Source organism: Siphateles boraxobius, unplaced genomic scaffold, assembly GCF_051911475.1.
Source record: "Siphateles boraxobius isolate OS27281-9 unplaced genomic scaffold, OSU_SipBor_1 16, whole genome shotgun sequence".
Classification (NCBI taxonomy): domain Eukaryota; kingdom Metazoa; phylum Chordata; class Actinopteri; order Cypriniformes; family Leuciscidae; genus Siphateles; species Siphateles boraxobius.
In genome coordinates this window covers 16644914-16667525 of record NW_027508766.1, presented here as the reverse complement: position 1 = coordinate 16667525, position 22612 = coordinate 16644914, and the positions used below count along the sequence as shown (strand labels likewise).

Here is a 22612-nt window from a genome sequence, read left to right as displayed (position 1 = left end):
AGAGGAGGTGGCGGGCGAGTTGCGACATGCGGCGGGGGCGTTGACCACCTTGTCGGTTGATGTACGCTACTGTCGCGGTTTTGTCTGAGCGGACTAGTACGTGTTGACCGCTGAGCGGTGCAAGAAAGCAGTGCAGAGCAAGGCGTACTGACAGCAACTCGAGGCAATTGACATGCCAAAGGCGCTGGGGTCCTGTACAGAAGCCCGCGGCAGCATGTCCATTGCACATGGCGCCCCAGCCCGTGGTGGAGGCATCTGTTGAGACAACAACATGCCTGGAAACTTGTTCCAAGGGCACTCCGGCCCGTAGAAAGCTGAGGTTCGACCACGTGGTGAAGGTCTGATGGCAGGTCGGAGTAACTAGTACTCAGAGCATGCCGTGTTGCCATTCCCACCTCAGGACTCGTTGCGAAGCCAGAGCTGAAGCGGTCTCATATGAAGCAATCCGAGCGGCGTTGTTGCGGCTTCAGATGCCGTATGCCCCAGGAGCCTCTGAAATAACTTCAGTGGAATCGCACTCTTGCCCTCGAACTGTCTCAGGCAAGTCAGCTGTGACCGCCTGTGTGCGCGCGCTCGTAAGCTGCGCGGACATGGCGACCGAGTCGATTTCCATACCGAGAAAAGGGATTCTCTGCATGGGGCAAAGTTTGCTCTTCTCCCAGTTGACCTGAAGACCCAGACAAGCTACGTGCCGGAGCACTAGGTAGCGCGTACTGATATGCCCGCCCCTCGAGAGCAAACCGAAGAAACGGTCTGTGTCGAGGAAAAATGGAGACATGAAAGGGGTCCTTCAAGGTCGATCACTGCAAACCTATCCTGCGGCCGCACACATTCGAAAATGCGTTTGGCCGTGAGCATCTTGAACGGCAGCCTAAGAAGGGAGCGTTTCAAGACGCGCAGGACCAGGATTGTCCAAAACCCACCGGAATTCTTCGGAACAATGAAGTAGGGTCTGTAAAACCCGGACCTCATTTCGGCTGGAGGGAGACAACGTCCGCTATCATGATAGGGGCATTGCCAACGACCATAGTGAAGCTAACTACCCTGAAGCGGGTAGGAGACCGTATGAACTGAATCACGTAGCCGAGCCTAATGGTTCGGGCAACCCAGCGGAACAGGTTGTAAGCTCTAGCCAGGCTCCCAAGAACTGTGCCGGCGGGGTCAAGCGAACCACAGACGTCCCCTCGGTGGTGCAGCGAAGCGGAATGACCGGCCCGGACATGGGTGGCATAGCGGCCCGGTGTTGGGGCAAGGTCATTAGCCGCAACCTGAACGAAGAGGCCAGGAAAGGACCAGTGTTCCACGGGGCCTGCTCTGCCAGGGGTCTGGCGACAAAGGGGGGCGAGAGTGGTGCGGCCCGTGGGCGGCACACACTGTCATCCGAGAACTCTGTGTGCTCAGATGGAAGTCAGTTCTTAGAAGAAGAGGTTCTCCCCCAGCCCTCCACCGGGAGAAGGAGAGGATCTGCTACCGCTCCTGGAAGAAGGCCTCTGCGAGGGCAGAGAAGGCTGAAGAGGTCACTGAGCAGTAGTAAAAAGTCAAAGGAGACTCCCACGATCTCATGACCTCTTCATGCACGTCCAGGAAGAAAGGAATTGTGGGTGGGTGCTGGTGTCAGCACACACCGCATCCAAAACCAATCGTGCCGGGAAAGCATGGCTGTCAATTCTGGATCAGACTCTGCAATGCTGGCACACCTGAAGGCGGCAGCACTGCCGAATCCTCATCTCCAGAGGACCCCAGCCTGCCTTGTGATGCGGCGATAGACATAATTTCATCTGCCGGGGCGCTGAATGAGATGCTGGGACAGCCTCATCCAGAAACCGCGCAGGTTGCAATGTGAGAGAGGTGTGTGGACCGAGGAGAAATTGTCATTTTTTTCCCACATCAACTGCCTCTGGTCACCCTGGCCACCAGCCAAAGTATTTCCTTGTGTAGAGAAAATAGATTGGGGTGTGGATGAGGGGACTCTCGCTCTAATGAGGTCATTGAGTCTCTACCACGACATTGCAAGGGTCATGTTCCCGCAATGAAAACATGACGCATCCATGAACGCTGCCCGAGCGCAATCTATTTTTAGCCAACACGCGCCAAGCAGCGTTCATGCCCAACAGCATAATCAACCAGACTACCACACCCAGAAATGCACGGGCATTTTCAATGCATCTTTAAAAAGACGTGTCGCGTGCAAGCTCTTTTGTGAGAGGGAAAACTCTGCAGATACTGAAGCGACCAGGGAGAAACACACGACTGGCAAACCACTGCACAGATCAGCAGGCAATGTGAAACTTGCTGGAAATCGCCGTCACACCAACACATGAAGCTCGTCTCGAAGAGTGAAGAGAGATGATCTCAGAATGGCTTATGGAGTGAAAAATGCTCTTGGCTCCTTAGTGAAAACATATCTGCACGTTTCCCACGTCCTGGTTTTATACCCACAAGGTGGGGCGGAGATACGCTATGCAAATTCCGCAGACCCATGGCATTTCTTTGCCATTGGCTCATTTGTTGTAATACTCAAAGTTGATAGGTTTTCTAAGCGAATCCCCATTCGTCGCCACGACGTAACTCGTAGTGACCAAGAAAGGGAACTCTCATGCCACACTTTCTCTTAATGTTGATAACGTTGAAGTACTGCTGAAATATAGTTTCAAGCAGTCACAAATATATCTATGCTCATCACTGATTTAAAACCAAGAAATTTTTTTTTTTTTAAATCCTAAAATCTTTTTTTTCTGGAATTTCTGTCTTACATCCTCTGTAACACACTATAAAAATGAATTAAAGTCACAAATCTTTAAGGACCTACATAGAAGTGCATCCTAAACTAAATGTATTGTCATTCTGTCATGTTCAATAATAGTTTGTTAAGGTTGAAGGAAATAATACTTCTTGTTTCAAAGTGTATTAACTAAATGACTATTAAGGTGTATATATATTATAATCTTACACTATAAAATAATAAATAAATAACTATTTTAATAATGAGATATTATGGGAGGGGGGAATGATAAGCTGAATAATGGGGAAGCTCATTTGATAACCAACCTGTTATTATTGTCAGTGGTCCTCATTGGAGACTGTGAGGTGTTTTTCTTGAGTGATTCGACTAATTCTGTGTCATTTGTCACCGATGACTTCGTACCTTCAGACTGCTTAATGCTTTGACTCTTATTTTGATGCAGTTCCACAGGGGCTGAGGCAGTGAAGTTGTCCACATCCATTAAAGGTAAGCCTGGAGTCTGGGAAAAGCTCTGAATGTTTTTAATCAGAGAATATGAGTCTGCAGGCAAGGGGCTGTTTGTGTTTGGATTCATTAATGGAGGTTTAGTGACCTGGTCCGTTGGTTGGATATGTGGATGTGTATCCTGCATAAAAGTCTCTTTGAGTTTGGGAGATGGTGCAGGTTTGACGGGCACAGCAGTTGGATTTTGCGTTTGTATGTATTCTTCAATATTTTCATTACTTCCTATGCTAATGCCAGTTGGCTTCAGTGAAATAAATTCTGTAGTGTCTTGGGTAGATTCAAGATTCAAGTATGTTGGTGAGTCCTCAACAAATGCATTTAACACTGCGGCAAACACAAAGAATAAGAATGAGAAAAAAACAAGCCAACACACAAACAAACAAACAGAAAAAAACTTTATGCCAGGGTTTCTCAACTCTGGCCCTCGAGATCCACTTTCCTGCAGAGTTTAGCTCCAACCCTGATCAAACTCACCAGCCTCTAGCCAGAGATGGTCTTATTATTGGGAGAAACGAGGGTCTGTGGTTCTACCATTGGAAAAAGCGTAAACAACTAACTTGAATCACATGTGCCTAGATAACCAATCACATTACAGCCTTGACATCATTGAATTTTGTTCAGAGTTGTACGACAGTCAATCACTGTTTGTTGATACCATAGAAATGAATGAGAAGTGCCGTAAACTGAATCCTACCTGTCACACAATTGTCTGTGATTTCTCTTTTAAAACAGCATTTTTTTTTCATTGTAAATCAATCCAAAAATAATGTTTGAGAGCAGACTTATTGAAGATTAGCTTAGCTAATGGGCTGTCGATTCATTAAATAAGCTGTTTTCCCACAAAAGCAGTTTATTCAGCGTAGTGAAGCCTCTCTTCCATTGACATCCATGAAAAAAAGGCCTCAGGTTGCCTTCCCTGCGTATCTTGGGGTGCTTCTCAATTTCCCTCCTCGTTTCCTCGTTCCTCCGTCTTCCATCCTATGACCTGGAAACCTATCGAGCCCAGCCATCTTGAAGGACATCTCAATTCTCTAATTGCACCGTGAGGAGGCGAGGTTCGAAGAGTGAGGAAGCTTCCAGTGGAGTTATGAGCGAGGATGCACAGGTGTTTTATCAACTAAACATGACGCACGTATAAATTCTCCTCCCCCTTCAAATCTGTCTTTACCTTTGCAGTTTAAATAAACCACACATCTCACATATTTCAACAGGGTATCTTGCTTTATTATTATTTATTATGAATTTCTTAAATAAACAAACTTCAACAACATAAGGGCAGATCCTTTGAGCGGTGCTGATGACGCTGTGAAGTTACGCTCGAGTGATCAAGTATTCCAATGTATAAAAAAAGCTTTTATTTGATTCCTCCGTCCTCCTTTTCTTTCCTTGGAGCCTTCTCTCGCATCCTACAGCTCGTGGAGCTGAGACACGGGGAAAGGAAGGGAGGAAATGAAGCGAGGATGCACAAATAAGAATTGAGAAGCACCCACAGTGTTAGGGGTTTTTTTGCTGGTTTTGCAGGCTTGCCTTCGAGTGGCTTTGCTCTATCTTTCTAGTACGACCTGATTAGACCTTGATCATGTGTTAGATTAGGGTTGGAGCTAAACTGTGCAAGAAAGTGGACCTTGATGGCCAGAGTTGAGAATCCCTGCTCTAAGGTATGTTAATATCCTTACAAGATATTTTTGTATAAACTACAGTTGTCCGCTGAAGGGATTCTTTTATCTCTGTATTGTTCAGAATCTTTGAACCGTAGAGAAAGGAATTAGTAAATAATTCTTTTTCACTCTCTGGAACCTGTAATGTTAGAGAAACAAACACATTCAGACCCATAATTGTTACTAGATGCATTTGTTGCAAGGCATTATTCAATCTTTTAAATGCACTTAACCACTGAAAATGGTGGAGAATGTGGATGAAAATACCAAAGTACTCACAAAACAATCAAAGAGTCACAGTTACACATGTTATGAGGCTAATGTCACAGATGGTACCAGAATGACTCTGCACACTGCATTACTCACAGTGGTTATAATCATTTTACTCAGATCTTCTTTATCACGTGGGACATCCGAGTCAGCTTTAAGTTAGAGCATTAGAAAGATTAGATTAAACTGAGATGCAAACAGGAAATGCATGTATATTAACTGGAGGCATGAGAACTACTAATAGTTTCATTCTCATGCATTTTACCCACCTGTTACAGTAATAATGGCACTTCTCACATCCTGACCAACTCTGTTTTCGGCAGTGCAGTGGTACTCTCCTGAATCAGACCGGTGAATGTTTGAGATGACTAATGTCCCATTATCTGTAAAATGAAATGTTACGTTTTAAAAACAAGGAAAAACCTGCATCTCATTAAACCACAGTCTGTTCCGTATGTATGTAACAAACCATCAATGTGTATCTGTTGTGGGAGTGAGACTGGAGACTTTGGACCAGACAGTTGTGGTGAATTTCGTATTAAAGCGGTTCTAATCCAAGTGTATTTGACAGGAAAATCTCCCACGGCTCGACAAGGGAGACTAACAGGAGATCCCTCTGAGACAGTGAGTGATGCAACGAAGGAAACAATGACTGGTTTCACTGAAAAGAAATGCAAAGTTAGATCAGGGGTGAATTCCAGTCAGAAGTGAGCCTCCCTGCCCTACTCACTCCAAAGGGCAGAGCACTTGAAGAGGAGACTTTGGAGGGAGCAGGGCACTTGCGTGTCATAATGTAGCCGTTTGGAATGCACTTGGTGAAGGGAACCATGAAAGCAATGTAATTTCCTGGAATGTTACCGTGTCCATCAGCCCATTATCTGTTCTTACAAGATGTATTTATTATTGCTGTTAATATTATTGTTGCAAATAAATATACATTTTATAATGAAGTTTCTAAAATATGCTTTATATATGTGTGTGTTTCGTCTCGGTTCTCAACTTTAAAACTTCCTATATTTTTTTTGGGACATTGTAAGCAGTCAACACTACCTACCTACTGTTAAACTCATTTATTACCTATGAAACCTATTTAAACTTCATTGGAAATGTATGACATGTGTAAAATATCACAAAGAAAACAAAACAAATGATTCTGCTTATATATTTACTCGACCTCTCCCGCCATCTAGCTTTAACATGAATAGCGAGGACTCGCCACCCTGGGTCACATCACCATAAACGATAAAATTACTTCGATAAATTGAAGTGACCATCGCATACCCTTCATTAACAGATTTGTGGAAGAGCCCTTTATGAAGGGATTTAGGTGTTCACATTTATTTGGAACGCCCCGACAAATGGCATCCCCTTCGCAAAGTTCCCTTTCAAGGGCGCAAAGGCAACTGTTTGGAATTTGGCCCAGTTGTCATTCTGTTGAAGTAGAGACATCACAAACACCCTAACAAAAAAGAACTAAGGTGGTACCATAATACAGTGACGTATTAGTTGATAATACCATGGTACAAAATGCTTACCTTAATAATAATGTGTTTTCTCGTCCCCTTATCTCAAAGAATACCATCGAACATGCCCAAAAACATGTTAGTACTATGGTACTTTTTTAGTATACTTGTACTTTTTTGGCAAAGAAGATTTACCAGCAACTCGAAGAGTCATGGTTTTCTCATCGTGACCCAGTGTATTGGAGGCTGAGCATGTGTAATGTCCTTCATCATGCTTTCTCGCTGATGAAATGTAGAGAGTTGTGTTTCTTAACCTGGGAACAAAATTAATTCACAAGCACCCCCTGGTAAACAAGAACCACAATTATAGTTAATAAACTCTTTCTGCAAAACTTACCCCATGGAAATTTTGCCTCCAGTTTGGACAGACTGGCCTAGCTTTGACCACTTGATTGAAGGAGCAGGGTGTCCTAACACTTGGCAGTGAATCGTCACTTCAGCTCCTACAGGAGATGTTATCACCATTGGCCAGATAGTCACGGATGGAGGTTCTGAAATAAGGCCAGATTGACCACCGAAAGAATATAATTAAATGAGCTTTGCAAACATAAAATGGAGATTTCAAAATTTACAAATGACTAGTCAAGGTTTTATGGCTTAGGGAAACACCCCTTTTGTTCATGATAGAACTACAGGTGTTTTGGGACATTGTGATAGAAATATCCTGAAACACCTGGGGCCTCATTTATTAAACTGTGCATAGGATCCTTACTAAAAGTGTACGTGCGCCAGAAAGCCAAAAATGGCGTACACAAAAAAATATTCAGATTTATAAAACCGTGCGTACACCAGAACCTACGCAGAATTCACTTTATAAATCCCAGTTAGCGGAAGATTGTGCGCACATGCATCTCCTCCCCGAAACAACCATATATGGAGCTTACAACGCCTAGCTTTACTATGCATATCCTCATCTGCATATAATTTGCATATGATTATTCATCCACATGATAACATGTTTAACGGTACAAGACATTAGGAAAATATGAAATGCGGATGTGCTGACACATTAGTTAAATTAATAAAAATCATTTAGTAGCCTATCCTTGCCTTGTTTTTGAATAAATAAAGCAAATAGTATAAAATACATTTCTGAGAAAGTTTTTCTCAATCTTTTCCACTGGCCAAAGAGTATTTTTAATTGATTTATGTTTTTAATGGAAACAGATAGACCTTGTTGTGTATTGTTTGCACGAAACTATTTTCTCAGACAATCTGCTATTTACATGATAAGCAATTATCTCTGTAGTTAAAACATTAAAACACAGCATGCCAGAGGAAAAGTGTTCGAAAGCATTGCATCCACAACCAATATTTCTATGTATTGAATATAAAAAATGTTGTAACTTCTCAGTAATGATTTCATGTAATTTTAGTGTTTAACTCCACTAATCAGAATGGCATATTTAATCTAAATCTTTACGACAGAAGTAAAACAAAGTTTAAATCATTATTTTATTTATTTAAACTGTTAGTGTGAACATGTATAGCATGTATTTAAATGTTTTGAAAAACATTTTATATTATATACAAAAAATAGTAAAAAAAAAAGTATCAATATCATTATCATATTTATTTGTTAGGTGGAACAATGCTACATAAATCACAAGAGGTTTTTCTTTAAGACACACATGGAATCTGTGCCTGCAGAAACCTGCAGATTTATACATCATTTAAATGTCCAATCATTTATAAAAATGCACACTTAGCCTTTGCGTGTTTCTTTATTAAATATTCTGCCTAATTTTGCTATTCTTTCAGATATCAAGAGGAGTTTAGTACTCAGCTCCATTTACCAAATTGAAAAATTATTATTAAGTATTAAAAGTCATTCTTCAGATTCTGTCTGGGCCTGATGGGTTTCAGTAGTTTCCACTTCCTGTTTTTTATGTGCAATGAAATGTTTATAATTTCATAGTTCAGACTAAACCTTTCTCAGATAATACCTCTTTAGTTACTTTCACCTAGTTACTTTCAAGAAAGTCAAACAACTCCTTACCATGAACATCCAGGAAGATTTTTTTCGAGGTGAGAGCCCTTTTGAGAAGGGAATTAGATGCTCTGCAGAAATACAATCCACTGTCTGTCTCTTGTACACTAAAACACAGATACTTACAGTTAAAAAGATAATAAAGATATATATTTTACTGTTTTACTGTTTTAACTTATTACAAGGCTCAATTTACAGATAGGTCATTCATAATTAAAATGTACACAAGCATCACATTTTAGCAAAAACAGAGTACATAAATCAGGGGTGTCCAATCCTGCTCCTGGAGGGCCACTCGACTGAATGAACTGCAGCAAACAAATCTACACAAGACACCTTTGGAAGAGCAGGTCTCCATTAGGATCAGCAGTATAATGCAGTCCTGGGTGGAGGAATCTGTTGTTCTTAAACCAGGACACTTGTGCTTGAGGTCTACTGTGAGGAGGCCTACAGGAAAGAGTCGCAGATTCACCCTTCCTCACTGTTAGGTTGGCAGGTTCAAGCATAAAAGTCCAATCCATAACTGCGTGAGAAAGGATGAAAAGGTATGCTAAATAGAGGACAGGTGTGAGCAGCTACCACCTGGAACAAAAGTAGACTCATCCGAAAGGAAGTACCTGCAGGTAAGAGGTAGGCTGGTTGGGATTTCACTTTCTCCTTCTCATTGCGAGCTTCACAGAAATACAGGCCCTCATCTTCTGACAAAACTCTCCTAGGAAGAAGGTTTTCACACCTTTAATGCCTTCTGTTATAAGTATTTTAACTCACCATGAATTCAAAATTGACCATTCCTATTTTTTTAAGGAATATTGATTTATCCGTGCACATCATTATTGTTTTTAATTTATGTCGCCTCATAATCTTTAATCAAAATAACCTCCTCTTCCTCTTGCAGCAACATCTCTTCTCTGATGACGTGTCTATTTGCGTGAGGGCGGGAAAACCTGTCACCCACATGATATCACAGCAATAGCAAACAACGATCAAACAATTCTCCATGGACAAAATCAAGTCCTGTTCTACATTAGTTATTTTCTGAGAAGCCGTTTTACTCACATATACTGTTAATGTCAGAATAGGGAAGAAAAGACCAACTTCCATTTCTTGCCAATTTCAACAAAAAAAGGCATATATTAATGATTTGTTGAATAATGATTAATGGTGATTAAAATGTAAAGGTTTTGTTGCTTTAATTTCACACTTATTGATTCATAATCTGCCATAGAAATATCTCACTTGAAACTCAGCAGTTGTCCGTCCTTCTGCAGATCCCATCTAGAAGAATTGGGTAATGGACGTCCATCCTTAAACCATTGCACTGTGGGAATGGGGAAGCCTTCAACAAAGCAGTGGAGTGCCGCTTCCTTTTCAACAGGTACCGTGACATTCTGTGGGCCCTCAATGATCTTTATGTCTATATTGAAACCTGTGCAATAAAAAAAATAAAAAAATACACTAATTAATAAAAATGCCAGATTTGTATAAGGCAAAATATATCAAAGTTGTATATCGTACCATGCACTGTCAGAGTTGCTGCTTGACTCTCTTTACTTATGTTCAGAAGAGGATTGTGGGTGATACAGATATATATTCCTTGGTCTGTTTTGGTGATGTTAGCCATGTGCAAGGTGCCTGAAGTCTTCCTTTGACTCCCTCCTCCATACTGTCCCTAGTGGTAATATTTATTATTTAGCAAAGAAATATTATTACACTTGTCACAGAACTCTTTCCAGTTTCCACTTTTGGTGACAAATCATCAGATCTGGCTGCATAAAAACTAATCTCTCTCCATGCATTTGTCAAGGTTGCACTTTCTTCGTTGACTTTGAGTGCTTAATCATATAAATATTGAAGTTCTGAGAGATGGGCTTCAAAGTTAGCAATCTGGGACTACTCAGCTGATATGTGTGATGTAAATAGAATAAAAATAGCCTACACCCAAACCACACCCACGAACGGTTTTAATCAATCACCAACGCTCTTTGACTTGCCTCTTTGAAGTTCTCATTGGTCAAGACCTTTAGAGATCTTAACAGGAAAAATATCACCAAACAATATATCACTTTGTAAAGGCTTATCAGCTTCAAAAAGTAGTAAATATAAACCCATATTTAGTTGAAGTTGATTGTTAGTTATTTTATTGTAGCCATTATTTGATTATATAACAGTGTAAAAATGTTTTAGTACTATAGCTACCTGAATCTGGTTTCCTTTGGTGAGAACTCTGCCATTTTTCAACCATGAAATCTGAGCAGGAGGAGAACTATCACCAGAGACACACTGAAGGAAAACATCATGTCCCTCTTCAGTTCTCATGGACTGAGGGTGAAAGAACACATCTTCCAGGCCTACAAACAAACACAAATTACAATCTATGACCATATGTGGTGGACATCTTAAATGCATCATGTGTATGAGTCCTGTGTGTAACCATTAACATAATCTCTCTTATAGAATTTCAGTACTAATGCAAGATACATACATGCTTTGCTGATCATGACAGTGGTCTGAATCTGTTTGTTCCCTCTCTTTGCACTGCATGAATAGTTTCCAAAGTCTTCCTCTTTTAAGCGTGGAAAGAAAAGTGAGCCATTGGCCATTTGATGAATCCTGCTGTCCAGACCACCAGTGTCTCTCTCCCATTTCACAGGTGGAGGACCCTTTAGGCCAGAGTCAAACACTGTGCAGTGCAGCATCAGAGAGCTATTTAAAATCCCAACGCCATCTTCTGGTAAGATTGAAAATACTAAGCAAAAGATAAAAGTGTGCAAGGAAATAAATTCATATAAACAGATGATGTAAATATAAAGAGAGTATAATATAATGTTTTAATTAGAGATATAAGGTAAACATAATATGAATTATAAATGACCTTTTATAAGCCATTTCTACCTCTGAAAAATGAGTGTTGCTGTTGTACCCTGATATACTGTAGTTGATTCAATCATAATAAATAATAAGTTTGATTTGGGTAAAACAATTAAAACAATGGCAGTAAAAGTGTTTAATTGCTGCTGAGACCAACTTTTACTAAGTCTTAAAGGAGTAGTTCCCTTTCGTAGTCACTACGAATTACGTCTTGACGACGAATAGGGTTTTGCTTAGAAAGCCTATCCACTTCGAGAATATAAAACGGGCCATTGGCAAGAAAATGCCATGGGTCTGCGGAATTTGCATAGCGTAACTCCTCCCCACTTCGTTGGTATATAAGGAAGGACGCTCGCAACATGCAGTAATGTTTTTTTTCGCTTCGGAGCCAAGAGCATTCTTCACTCCACAAGCCATGCTGAGATCATCTCTCTTCACTCTTCGAGACGAGCTTCTCTCCAGGTGTTGGTGTGATGGCGATTCCCAGCGAGTTTCACATTGCCTGCTGATCTGTGCAGTGATTTGCCAGTCGTGTGTTTCTCCCAGGTCGCTTCAGCATCTGCAGAGTTTTAACTCTCACAAAAGAGCTTGCGCGTGGCACGTCTTTTTAAAGATGTCTCGCCCATGCACTTCTGGTTGTGGTCGGACTGTTTCTCAGTTTGATGGGGACAAACGCTGCCTTGCGTGTTTGGGCTTAGATCATGCTAAGGCAACTTTTGTGGATGGTTCATGTTCTCATTTTAGGAACATGACCATCGCGACACTGTAGTCGAGACTCAATGACCTCACTAGAGCGAGAGTCCCCTCATCCACATCCCGATCTACCCCCTCCTCGAGAGGTGGTACTTCGGCTGGTGGCCAGGGTGACCTAAGGGTGATGGTGTGGAACAAAGCGCCGACGATACTTCCTCGGCCCACACCCCCCTTTTGCGTGCCGCAACTCGCAAGCATTCCGATTGAGCACACGGGGCCGTCTTCGGACACTCCCCGTGTTTCTTTCGGCGCTCCAGACGAGGAAACTATGTCCATCGCTGCATCACAAGGTGGGATCGACTCCTCGGGAGATGATGATTCGTCTGTGCTGCCGCCCTCGGGTGTGCAAGCATTTTCTGAGTCAGATCCCGAGACGTCAGCGAGGATCGGGATAGAGTATAACCCTCCGCCCTGTCCTGAGCACTCGTGGCTGGATGATTGGTTTTTGGGTGCTGCGAGCGCTGACTCCCGTCAGCCCGTCTCCCCAATACCATTCTTCCCAGAAGTGAATGAGGGGGTCACAAGGTCCTGGAAGGCTCCATTGTCTTCCCGTGATCGCTCGGCGACCTCCTTTGCCTTTCCTCCCCTCGATGGGGCCACAGCCAAAAGGTAAACTGGGGTAAACTCCAGGAGAGACATTTGTGGCTCAACTTGACTGATATGAGAGATGTCGAGCGAAACCGTTTTCTCGACACTCCCATATCCCAGGCTGGCCTCTTCGTCCAACAGTTCTCAAACGCCCAGAAGCAGACTGAGGCTGTAAAACACATTCTCCCCCGACGGCCTGCTGCTGCCTCCACCCAGCCATCGGCACAGATTCCTCAGTCTGCTCGCCACTGAGGGCGCACCCCTCCCGCACGGCCCCAGCAGCAGCCTTCACCCCGCTCCGCCTGCGCACCCTGCTAAACACCAGGCTAAGCGACGCCCTGGGCTGCTTAGAGATGGCGATCAGTTCTTCCCAGGAGATGGTAGCATGACCACTCCTTCCCCCGGTGGAGGGCCTGGGGAGAATCTTTTGTTCGCCCCCTGGCGGGCAGCACCCTAATGTGGTTAAAGAAATAACTGACACACCCATTTCTGAGCCATCAGAGGTCCCGGATGACAGTGTGCGCCGCTTACGAGCCTCGCCACTGACGTCCCCCTCTGTCGCCAGACCCCTGACAGAGCAGGCCCCCGTGGAACGCTGGTCCTTCCCTGGCCTTCTCTGTCAGGATGCGGCAAATGACCGTGCCCCAACACTGGGGGCGCTATACCTCCCACATCCGGGCCGGTCATTCCGCCTCACTGCCTCATTTAGGGTACGTCTGTGCTTCCCAAGCTGTCCCGCTGGGTCGCGAGAACCATCAGGCTCGGCTATGCGATTCAGTTCGCACGATTTCCTCCCCGCTTCTGGGAAGTCCTTACACTATGGTCGGTGGCAATGCCCCTGTCATGCGTGTGGAGGTCGCTACCTTACTGGCAAAAGGTGCGATGGAGATCTTCCCTCCGGGCGGGCATATCAGTACGCGGTTCTCCTATCTCCCATCTCGTCAAGGCATCCCTTGTGCTGCTACGGCAACACTTGGTTCATATCCTGAGCTATCTCGACGTCTGGCTGATCCTAGCTCACTCTCGAGACAAGGTTTGCAAACACAGGGACCTAGTGCTCCAGCACCTAGACTGTCTGGGCCTTCGGGTCAACTGGGAAAAGAGCAAATTCTCCCCCGTGCAGAGGATCTCTTTTCTCGGTATGGAAATCGACTCGTTCGTCATATGCGTGCAGCTTACGAGCGAGCATGTGCAGTCACTGCTGGCTTGCCTTAGAACGAGTTTTCAGGCCACGGGCTGGGGTGCCATGTGCAATGGACATGCTGCCGCGGGCTCGTGGACAGGACCCCAGTGCCTTTGGCATATCAATCGACCTATGGCTAAGCAACGCCCCCAACGCAATGAGCCAATCACAGTGCAAATAGCTACCCCAATACACCCGGACATTCTCTGCTTCCTCGTCCATTGAAATGCATTGCGGTTAGTCAGTATTCATTCGTTTTGATTTTTTTTCTTGTCATTTTAAGTTTAAAATTGTCAAACGGTGTGCATGGGGTACATGCAACTCCGACACTAGGTATCCCGAGAGGCTGAGCGACAGTGTGTATTTTTTACCCTTTCCGAAGCCACATCTCAACCGAGATAAGTGTCTGGATTAAGTTATGCGGTACACCACAACACCAACTAAACGTGGATAAATTAAACAAGGATGTCTACATCTGTTCTAAGATAAGTCAACAACGTATTTGAACGTTATCTTTAACATCTCTAATGTAACGTTAGCCTAACATTAGAAAACGTTAACATTAGCTTCTAGCTGCGTTTTACATCATGTTCACTTAGCTTCATTAACGTATCTGTAAATAACCGAGATAACTAATGTTAGCAATGTTGTGCTGAATGATTCACGTAAATACTGTAGCACCAAACTAACGGAGAGGTACTCTTGGTAAAGATGGTAAAAAAGGCTAGTCCTGGAAACATATGCAACTTAGACCTGTACATATTTAATTTGATCATGAACCATTAATTACATATTGAAGCACAACATTTTAGACAACTTTCTACCAAAATATATATCTATATAATCTTTCTGTCTCCAAAAATCATCAATTGCCTCCTGTGAAATGTCTCCTACTGTCACAGCTGCCATAGCGCCTGTCACCGAATGTTGACTGTTTGTCCGAGTGAGTGGAGGGGGCGTGGCTCAGCCATAGTTCAATTGCCTCGAGTTGCTGGCAGTATGCCTGGGTCTGCACCGCTTCCGTGCGTTGCTCAAGAACCAGCACATACTAGTCCCCTCAGACAATACCGCAACAGTAGTGTACATCAACCAACAAGGTGGTCTACGCTCCCGCTATATGTCGCAACTCGCCCGCCACCTCCTCCTATGGACTCAGAAGCATCTGTGGTCGCTTCGAGCCATTTATATTCCAGGAGACCTGAATCGTGCAGCCGATGAGCTCTCACGGTTTCAACCTCTACCTGGAGAATGGAGACTCCATCCCTAGTAGGTTCAGCTTTGGGAACAGTTCGGCGACGCACAGGTAGATCTGTTTGCCTCCCACGACTCTTCCCATTGCATAGCTCCCTTTGAGCCTTTGCAATCAACCGAGCTTAAGATCCTGTCTATGAAGACAGCGCTCCTGGTTGCATTGGCCTCCATCAAGAGGGTAGGGGACCTGCAGGCATTTTCAATTGCCTGGAATTCTGGCTGGCCTATTCTCACGTGATCCTGAGACCCCGGCCTGGATAGATGCCCAAGCTTCCCACCCCTCCCTTTCGAGACCAGGTGGTGAACCTGCAAGCGCTGCCCCTGGAGGAGGAAGACCCAGCCTTTGCACAACTCTGTCCAGTACGCGCCCTCCGTGCCTACGTAGACAGAACGCTGTGTATCAAGGACCTCAGACCAGCTCTTTGTCTGTTATGGTGGGAAGCTGAAGGGAAAGGCTCTCTCCAAGCAAAGGTTATCTCACTGGATAGTGGACGCCATTGCTTTGGCATACCAGGAGTAAGGTCAACCATGCCCCCTTGGTGTGAAGGCCCACTCCACTCGGAGTGTGGCTTCCTCTTGGGCTCAAGCACATGGCGCCTCACTAACAGACATTAGCAGAGCTCCAGGCTGGGCAACACCCAACACATTTGCGAGATTCTACAATATCCGAGTGGAGCCTCTCATGTACTCGCCCCCAGTGGACGGTATTAGGACCCGCTCGGTGTCATCGCTTGCTCGCCATTCCTCTCTTCGGACTGGATACGTGCGATATTCTCCTCAGGTGAGCTTCCCCGAGAAGCCCTGAGCTCCTCCAACACTGTTGACGTCAACGCCAGAGTCTATGCCTGCGGTAGCTTTCATATTGGCTAGGTGCCTCAATGTGCATGGTTCCCCCCTTGGGCGACCCCCACGTGTGTATTCCACTGTAAGCCTCTCTGTGCATGTGTCTTTTTCCTTCGCAAGCCACCTTGCCACCCCTGGAGTTGAAAGATTCCACCCAGCGGGTGGATTCCATACAGCGGGATACTCCAATGTTTCTCCATATGTTACCCCCTTTCGGGTCATATGTGTATTTTTTAAGAGACGTTATGTCTCCCTGCTACTTCCACTGTACTTCAGGTAACGCCTGAGTTCAGTCTCGGCTCCTCAGTGTCAAAACATAACTGCATGTTGCCAGCGTCCTTCCTTATATATCCACGAGGTGGGGCGGAGTAACGGTATGCAAATTCCGCAGACCCATGGCATTTTCTTGCCATTGGCTCGTTTTATATTCTCAAAGTGGATAGGCTTTCTAAGCAAAACCCTATTCGACACCACGACGTGACGTCTCCGTTCCCTACTCAGGGAGCAAGGGTTACAAACTTTTACCCCATGATTTACTCCCCCTCAAGCCATCCTAGGTGTTTATGACCAGTGTTGAATGTTAAAAGTTAAAAACCAGTGTCAAAAATTAATTTGCAGCCAGTGTGGTCTAGCAACTCTCCGTTGACTTTAGAGCTGGAAAAACCAAAAACTGGTTAGGCCAATCAGATCGTGTATAGAGTCGGCGGGCGGGCTTAACATAATGACGACAGAGTTGTGACAGTTCACTGCTACTTGAAAACAAAGAATGGCTGCTGCTGCTGCTGGTGAACAGCGGTCTTTCGATTCGGCTTTGGCCGCGACTCTGGAGGATTTGAAGTTAAACTTTTCTTTGAAACAAGAACAAAGAAGCTCTGACTCTGACTCCATCGCTCTGACTACGTCACCTTCTTCGTTGCTCTGGGGTCGTTTCCCAAAAGCATCGTTGGCCAACTATGATCGCAATTTCCATTGAACTCTATTGGTAACGACGGAACTTGCGACCATAGTTGGCTTTGGAAAACGCACCCCTGGTTGGTTGTAGCGCTATCCTATTGTCTGCAGAGGCAATTTGAAAGACAACCGTTTATCCCACCCCTCGGATTGGTATGCCAGGCCAATATAAAAGATCTATAAACATTACAGATTATTGAAAGTAATGTGTTTGTTACTTTTGTACTTGTGGGTAGACTATGGACTGCATAAAGTAAATTAACTGTTCATTGTGATAATAAAGAGTGTAATATAGGCAAGATATTGCCGTATATATTGCCATTATGAAATAAGTTATATTAGACAAACGACATATATTAAACATTTAAAATGTTTAATAACTTATTAGAGAACAATAGGATGATACTAGAGAACAAACAACATCACCAATTAAACATAACATTTGTATATAAATGTGAAAGATTACACATGACATAAATAAATGTAGGCCTATAAGTTGACTCCAATAGATCAAAACTCTTGAGTTTTCTATTAAGTGTCAGAAAAACAAAATCCATTTTATGCAACAAAAAAGAAAAGATCAAGGTCACGTCTGCAATGCAATGGGGGAAAAAAGTATTACCTTAATGTAATGTTAGAGAGTTTTGCGATCGGGCAGCACGCCTCCCGACCCTTTCCCTGTCACAGAGATTTTGCTGATAATATATTACGAAATCTGGGCACCTTCACAGTGGACAGTGGCTGCATCTCCTCAACAATTAAAGCAGCAGCCAATTTGTTGAGGTCAGTGGAACTAATTGTTTAACCTGGTGGTGAACATGAACTGAGATCAAGCTTTTGTTGCTTGAGGCGGGATAATATTACGAAATCTGGGCACCTCCACAGTGGACAGTGGCTGCATGTCCTCAACAATTAAATCAGCAGCCAATTTGTTGAGGTCAGTCAAACTAATTGTTTTACCTGGTGGTGAACATGAACTGAGATCAAGCTTTTGTTGCTTGAGGCGGGGTATAGGTATCATCTCGCTCTCTCTCTCGTCCAACTATGTAGTGCTGTTTTTTGCAGTTGACAAGAGCTTTTCACCTACACATAATCTACACTTAACGACTATTCCCTTCTCCTTTTCTTCAACGATTTCAAAATAATGAGAATACTTCCATCACAGTCATCTAATGCTATGGCCTGCCATCTCCGTTTCTGACAATTCTACGTGACTACGTTAATTTTAATTCAGTAGTTAAATTTTTTGAATGCACATTAATTAAACTGAAAAGTAACGCGCATTACTTTAAAAAAAAAGTAACTCAAATATTAATGTGTAAATTTATAAAGTAATGCATTACCCCCAACACTGTATATGACTTTCTTCTTTCGGCGAATACAATCGAAGTTATATTTATAAACACCCTGACACTTCCGGGATTTATAATGGCAGTGCATTGCAACCATCAGTTTGAAGATCAAAAAAGTGCATCCATCCATCATAAAAGAAATCCACACGGCTCTGGGGGGTTAATAAAGGCCTTTTGAATTAAAACGATGAGTTTGTGTAAGAAAAAAAATCATATTTTAAACTTTATCAATTAAAATAACTAGCTTCCAGCCAAACAAACATAGAAATTCGACTTAAGTCTAAGTGCAACTTTATCCCTGGACAGCACGCCAAATAAGCTTATTTTATTTTTTTACTTTATTTGTAAATGTGAACTTGTGTAAACAACTGCCACCACATTTAATTGGACATTATTTATTTATTCATAAAATCTATAAATCAAAAAATGTATTGCATTTATGAAGTAAAGGTTCATCACCCAAGGCAAACTATCCTATTGCCTCAATGGTGCACAGTGTCTTTGGGCGGATTGCTGTGGCAGATTGCCAGCAACAGCCATTAGGAATGTTTGTGATTTTGACCTAAGGGTCCTCCTGACTCTCCTAACGTTTTGCAGATTAAGGAGCTAGATTTAGCACTAAAATGCTTTTTGAAATACTCTTAGAGCAAAAATGTAGGAGTCCTAAAATTAGGACTAAAAAAATTCATTTTAAGTCAAATAATAATGCAACTTTTAATGACTTCTGCAGTCTCAAAATTATTCAACCCTCTAAATAGAATCCCTCACAACAGCACAAATCTGCAAAACAGGTGTTGTCTCAAGCACACCTGACGCAACTAATCAAGGGCCAGTAGCCATTGGTGGTAGTTGAGGAAATCCCCCCTTCTTTCTAAAGCTGGGTGGAGGCAACATGTTCTCTCAGCCTCCCGCATATTAGCCAGGTTTAGCCACAGATGTCGTTCCTGAACCACACAGGTGGACATCACCTGACCCAGGGGTCGCGCAGTGACCTTGTCACCCCTTAGAGTGAGGTCGGTAGCAGTGCGCAGCTCTTGCATGAGCCCCGGGTCAGCCCTGCCCTCGTGCATGTATCTGAGCACCTTCGCCTGATGGACTTGAAGGATGCCCATGGCATGCAGGGTGGAGGCAGCCTGCCACGCAGCTCTGTAGGCCTTCGGAGGACCTACAGGCCTTGGAGGGGTGCTTTGAGTCGCCACGCCAGGTGGAGGTGCTCTGGGGACACAGTTGCATCGCCACATAGCACTCCACCGGGGGGCCCATTGTAGCCTTGGCCGCCGGGCCGCCGAGGGCAAAGAAGGCGGAGGACAACAGAAGTCAACGGGGTCTTCCACAACCTGGTGGTAGACCACAACCAAGCGCCCAGGGGAGAACACGAGCCGAGCGCAAATCTTTGCACAGATGAGCTGTAGGGCCGTGAACCCGCTGAAACGCGCCTTCACACCAATACAGACTGAGAGAGATACTCGTTGCTCATGAGAAGGCGAATAGAAGAACATAAACACTTCGGCTCCGAAGCAGAAACGATGATTAATGATTATAATGATTAATGATTCCACTCGCAGCTCCTTTTATACCCACGCGATGGGGTGGAGTTTGCGATGCAAATTCTGCAGACCCATGGTATTTTCAAACCATTGGCTCATTTTCTAATAACTCGAAGGTGATAGTGCTCTCTAGTGAAACCCCCATTTCGTCAGTCATTGATGTAACTTGTAGTGACTGACTGAAAGGGAACACTCTACCTACAATTGAAAGCATGGTGATGCTCGGTGATGTTCTGTGGCTGCTTTGTATCCTCTGGCACTGGAAACCTGTGTGTGGAAGGCAAGATGGATTCATTGAAGTATCTGGAAATCCTAGGAGAAATCCTAGGTTATGCCGTCATTGAGGAAGCTGAAGCTTGAGCGTCATTGGACCTTCCAACAGGACAATGATCCCAAGCATACCTCAGATTTCAACAAGGCTTGGTTGCAGAATAAGTCCTGGAAGATTCTACAGTGGCCATCAGTCACCTTACTTGAACCCCATAGAAAATCTCTGTTGGGATTTGAAGGCGTTTGCAACACACAAACCTAAGAATATTACTGAACTGGAAGCCATTGCTCATGAGGAACGGGCTAAGAGTCCTCAGAAAAGCTGCAAGAAGCTGGTGTCTGGTTATACATCTTGTTTGCAGCAGGTCATAACAGCAAAAGAGTGTCCTACTAAGTACTAAAGATGCTTTGTCACAGTGTCTGGTTGTGTTTCCCCGGGTTATCACTAGAGGTCCTCGTTCTCACGGTGTCATTCACATTAGACTACAATTCCCTGCATTCTGTTCTGTCACTTATCTGATTATTGCACTCAGCTGTTTCCCATCACATTGTTAGTTCTGAGTGTATATAATCCCTGTCTGTGTTAGTGTTTGTTACGGAGTCCTTGTTTAATGTCCGCACACGTCTGTTCCTGTATGCTGCCTGTTCTTGTTCATGTTTTATGTTCTTGGATTGACTTATTGGATTTTTGACCATTTGCCTGGACTGTTGTGAGTACGGATTACCCTTTAATAAATATACCTGCTATTGGATCATCTGTTTCCGTGTGTGATTACGTGACAGAAGGTCTCCGTCACACCCAGATCCAGCGGTATGTTTAGTAACATCTCTTCCCTAGCCACCGAGCGGGAGAGAAGGGAGTTTTTTAAGGGGACCCGATTGGTTAAGTTTCGCGGGTCTCGTGGAGGTCACAGTGGAGGAGGTAGTCGGGAGATGATCCCTGTTCCGGTGGTCCCGGTTCCGGTAGTCCTGAGTCCGGTGGTCCGGAGAAGGAGGAGACACGTTTCGTCTGCCCAGTCAGAGACTGTTCACATTCCGTCTGCCCAGTCAGAGATTGTTCACGTCACGTCTGCCCAGTCAGAGACTGTTCACGTTCCGTCTGCCCAGTCAGAGACTGTTCACGTTCCGTCTGCCCAGTCAGAGACTGTTCACGTTCCGTCTGCCCAGTCAGAGACTGTTCACGTTCCGTCTGCCCAGTCAGAGACTGTTCACGTTCCGTGTGCCCAGTCAGAGACTGTTCACGTCCCGTCTGCCCAGTCAGAGATTGTTCACGTTCCGTCTGCCCAGTCAGAGAATGGTCACGTCCCGTCTGCCCAGTCAAGGACTGTTCACGTTCCGTCTGCCTTCTTGGATCTGGACTATCTGGAGCGTCTGGCTCGGATCCTGGACATGCCCGTGTCTGCTGTTCCAGAGCCGGAGCCAGTGTCTGTTCCAGAGCCGGAGGCAGAGCCATTGCCCGTTCCAGAGCCGGAGGCCGAGCCATTGCCCGTTCCAGAGCCGGAGGCAGAGCCAAGGCCTGTTCCAGAGCCGGAGGCAGAGCCAAGGCCTGTTCCAGAGCCGGAGGCAGAGCCAATGCCTGTTCCAGAGCCGGAGGCAGAGCCAATGCCTGTTCCAGAGCCGGAGGCAGAGCCAGTGCCTGTTCCAGAGCTAGAGCCAATGTCTGTTCCAGAGCCAGTGCCTGTTCCAGCGCCAGAGCCAGTGTTTGTTTCTGTGTTTGTGTCTGTTCTTGTGACTGTTACGTTTCTTGTGTCTGTTCCTGAGCCGGTGTCTGTTCCTGAGGCGGTGTCTGTTCCAGAGCTAATGCATGTTCCTGAGCCAGTGCCAGTGTCTGTTCCTGAGCCGGAGCCAGTGTCTGCTCCTGAGCCGGAGCCAGTGTCTGCTCCTGAGCCGGAGCCAGTGTCTGCTCCTGAGCCGGAGCCAGTGTCTGCTCCTGAGCCGGAGCCAGTGTCTGCTCCTGAGCCGGAGCCAGTGTCTGCTCCTGAGCCGGAGCCAGTGTCTGCTCCTGAGCCGGAGCCAGTGTCTGCTCCTGAGCCGGAGCCAGTGTCTGCTCCTGAGCCGGAGCCAGTGTCTGCTCCTGAGCCGGAGCCAGTGTCTGCTCCTGAGCCGGAGCCAGTGTCTGCTCCTGAGCCGGAGCCAGTGTCTGCTCCTGAGCCGGTGTCTGCTGTACTTGAGCCGGTGTCTGCTGTTCCTGCGCCTGAGTCACGGGTGCCTGAGTGCCAGGCGCCTGAGACACCGCCCTGGCCACCCGAGGGGTCTTCACCGCCCTGGCCGCCCGAGGGATCTTCACCGCCCTGGCAGCCCGAAGGGTCTTCACCGCC

At 45.0% G+C, this 22612-nt stretch overlaps 1 protein-coding gene across 4 annotated transcripts in view; it reads right to left on the bottom strand.

Annotated features, from left to right (window-relative positions):
* The window catches only part of LOC143739358 (titin), a 50753-nt gene that overhangs the window by 13985 nt on the left and 14156 nt on the right, over positions 1-22612 (bottom strand). For 3 of the 4 annotated variants that reach the window (XM_077231803.1, XM_077231804.1, XM_077231805.1), the window contains 14 exons: positions 11171-11434; positions 10885-11036; positions 10204-10357; positions 9925-10114; positions 9306-9400; positions 9025-9211; positions 8698-8795; positions 7036-7189; positions 6834-6952; positions 5645-5836; positions 5445-5558; positions 5272-5327; positions 4924-5044; positions 3049-3571 (listed from right to left, as the gene is read on the bottom strand). In XM_077231803.1, coding sequence (XP_077087918.1) covers positions 3049-3571; positions 4924-5044; positions 5272-5327; positions 5445-5558; positions 5645-5836; positions 6834-6952; positions 7036-7189; positions 8698-8795; positions 9025-9211; positions 9306-9400; positions 9925-10114; positions 10204-10357; positions 10885-11036; positions 11171-11434 — 2419 coding nt within the window. The remainder of the gene's footprint in view (positions 1-3048; positions 3572-4923; positions 5045-5271; positions 5328-5444; positions 5559-5644; positions 5837-6833; positions 6953-7035; positions 7190-8697; positions 8796-9024; positions 9212-9305; positions 9401-9924; positions 10115-10203; positions 10358-10884; positions 11037-11170; positions 11435-22612) is intronic. The other variant, XM_077231806.1, reaches the window with a different exon arrangement.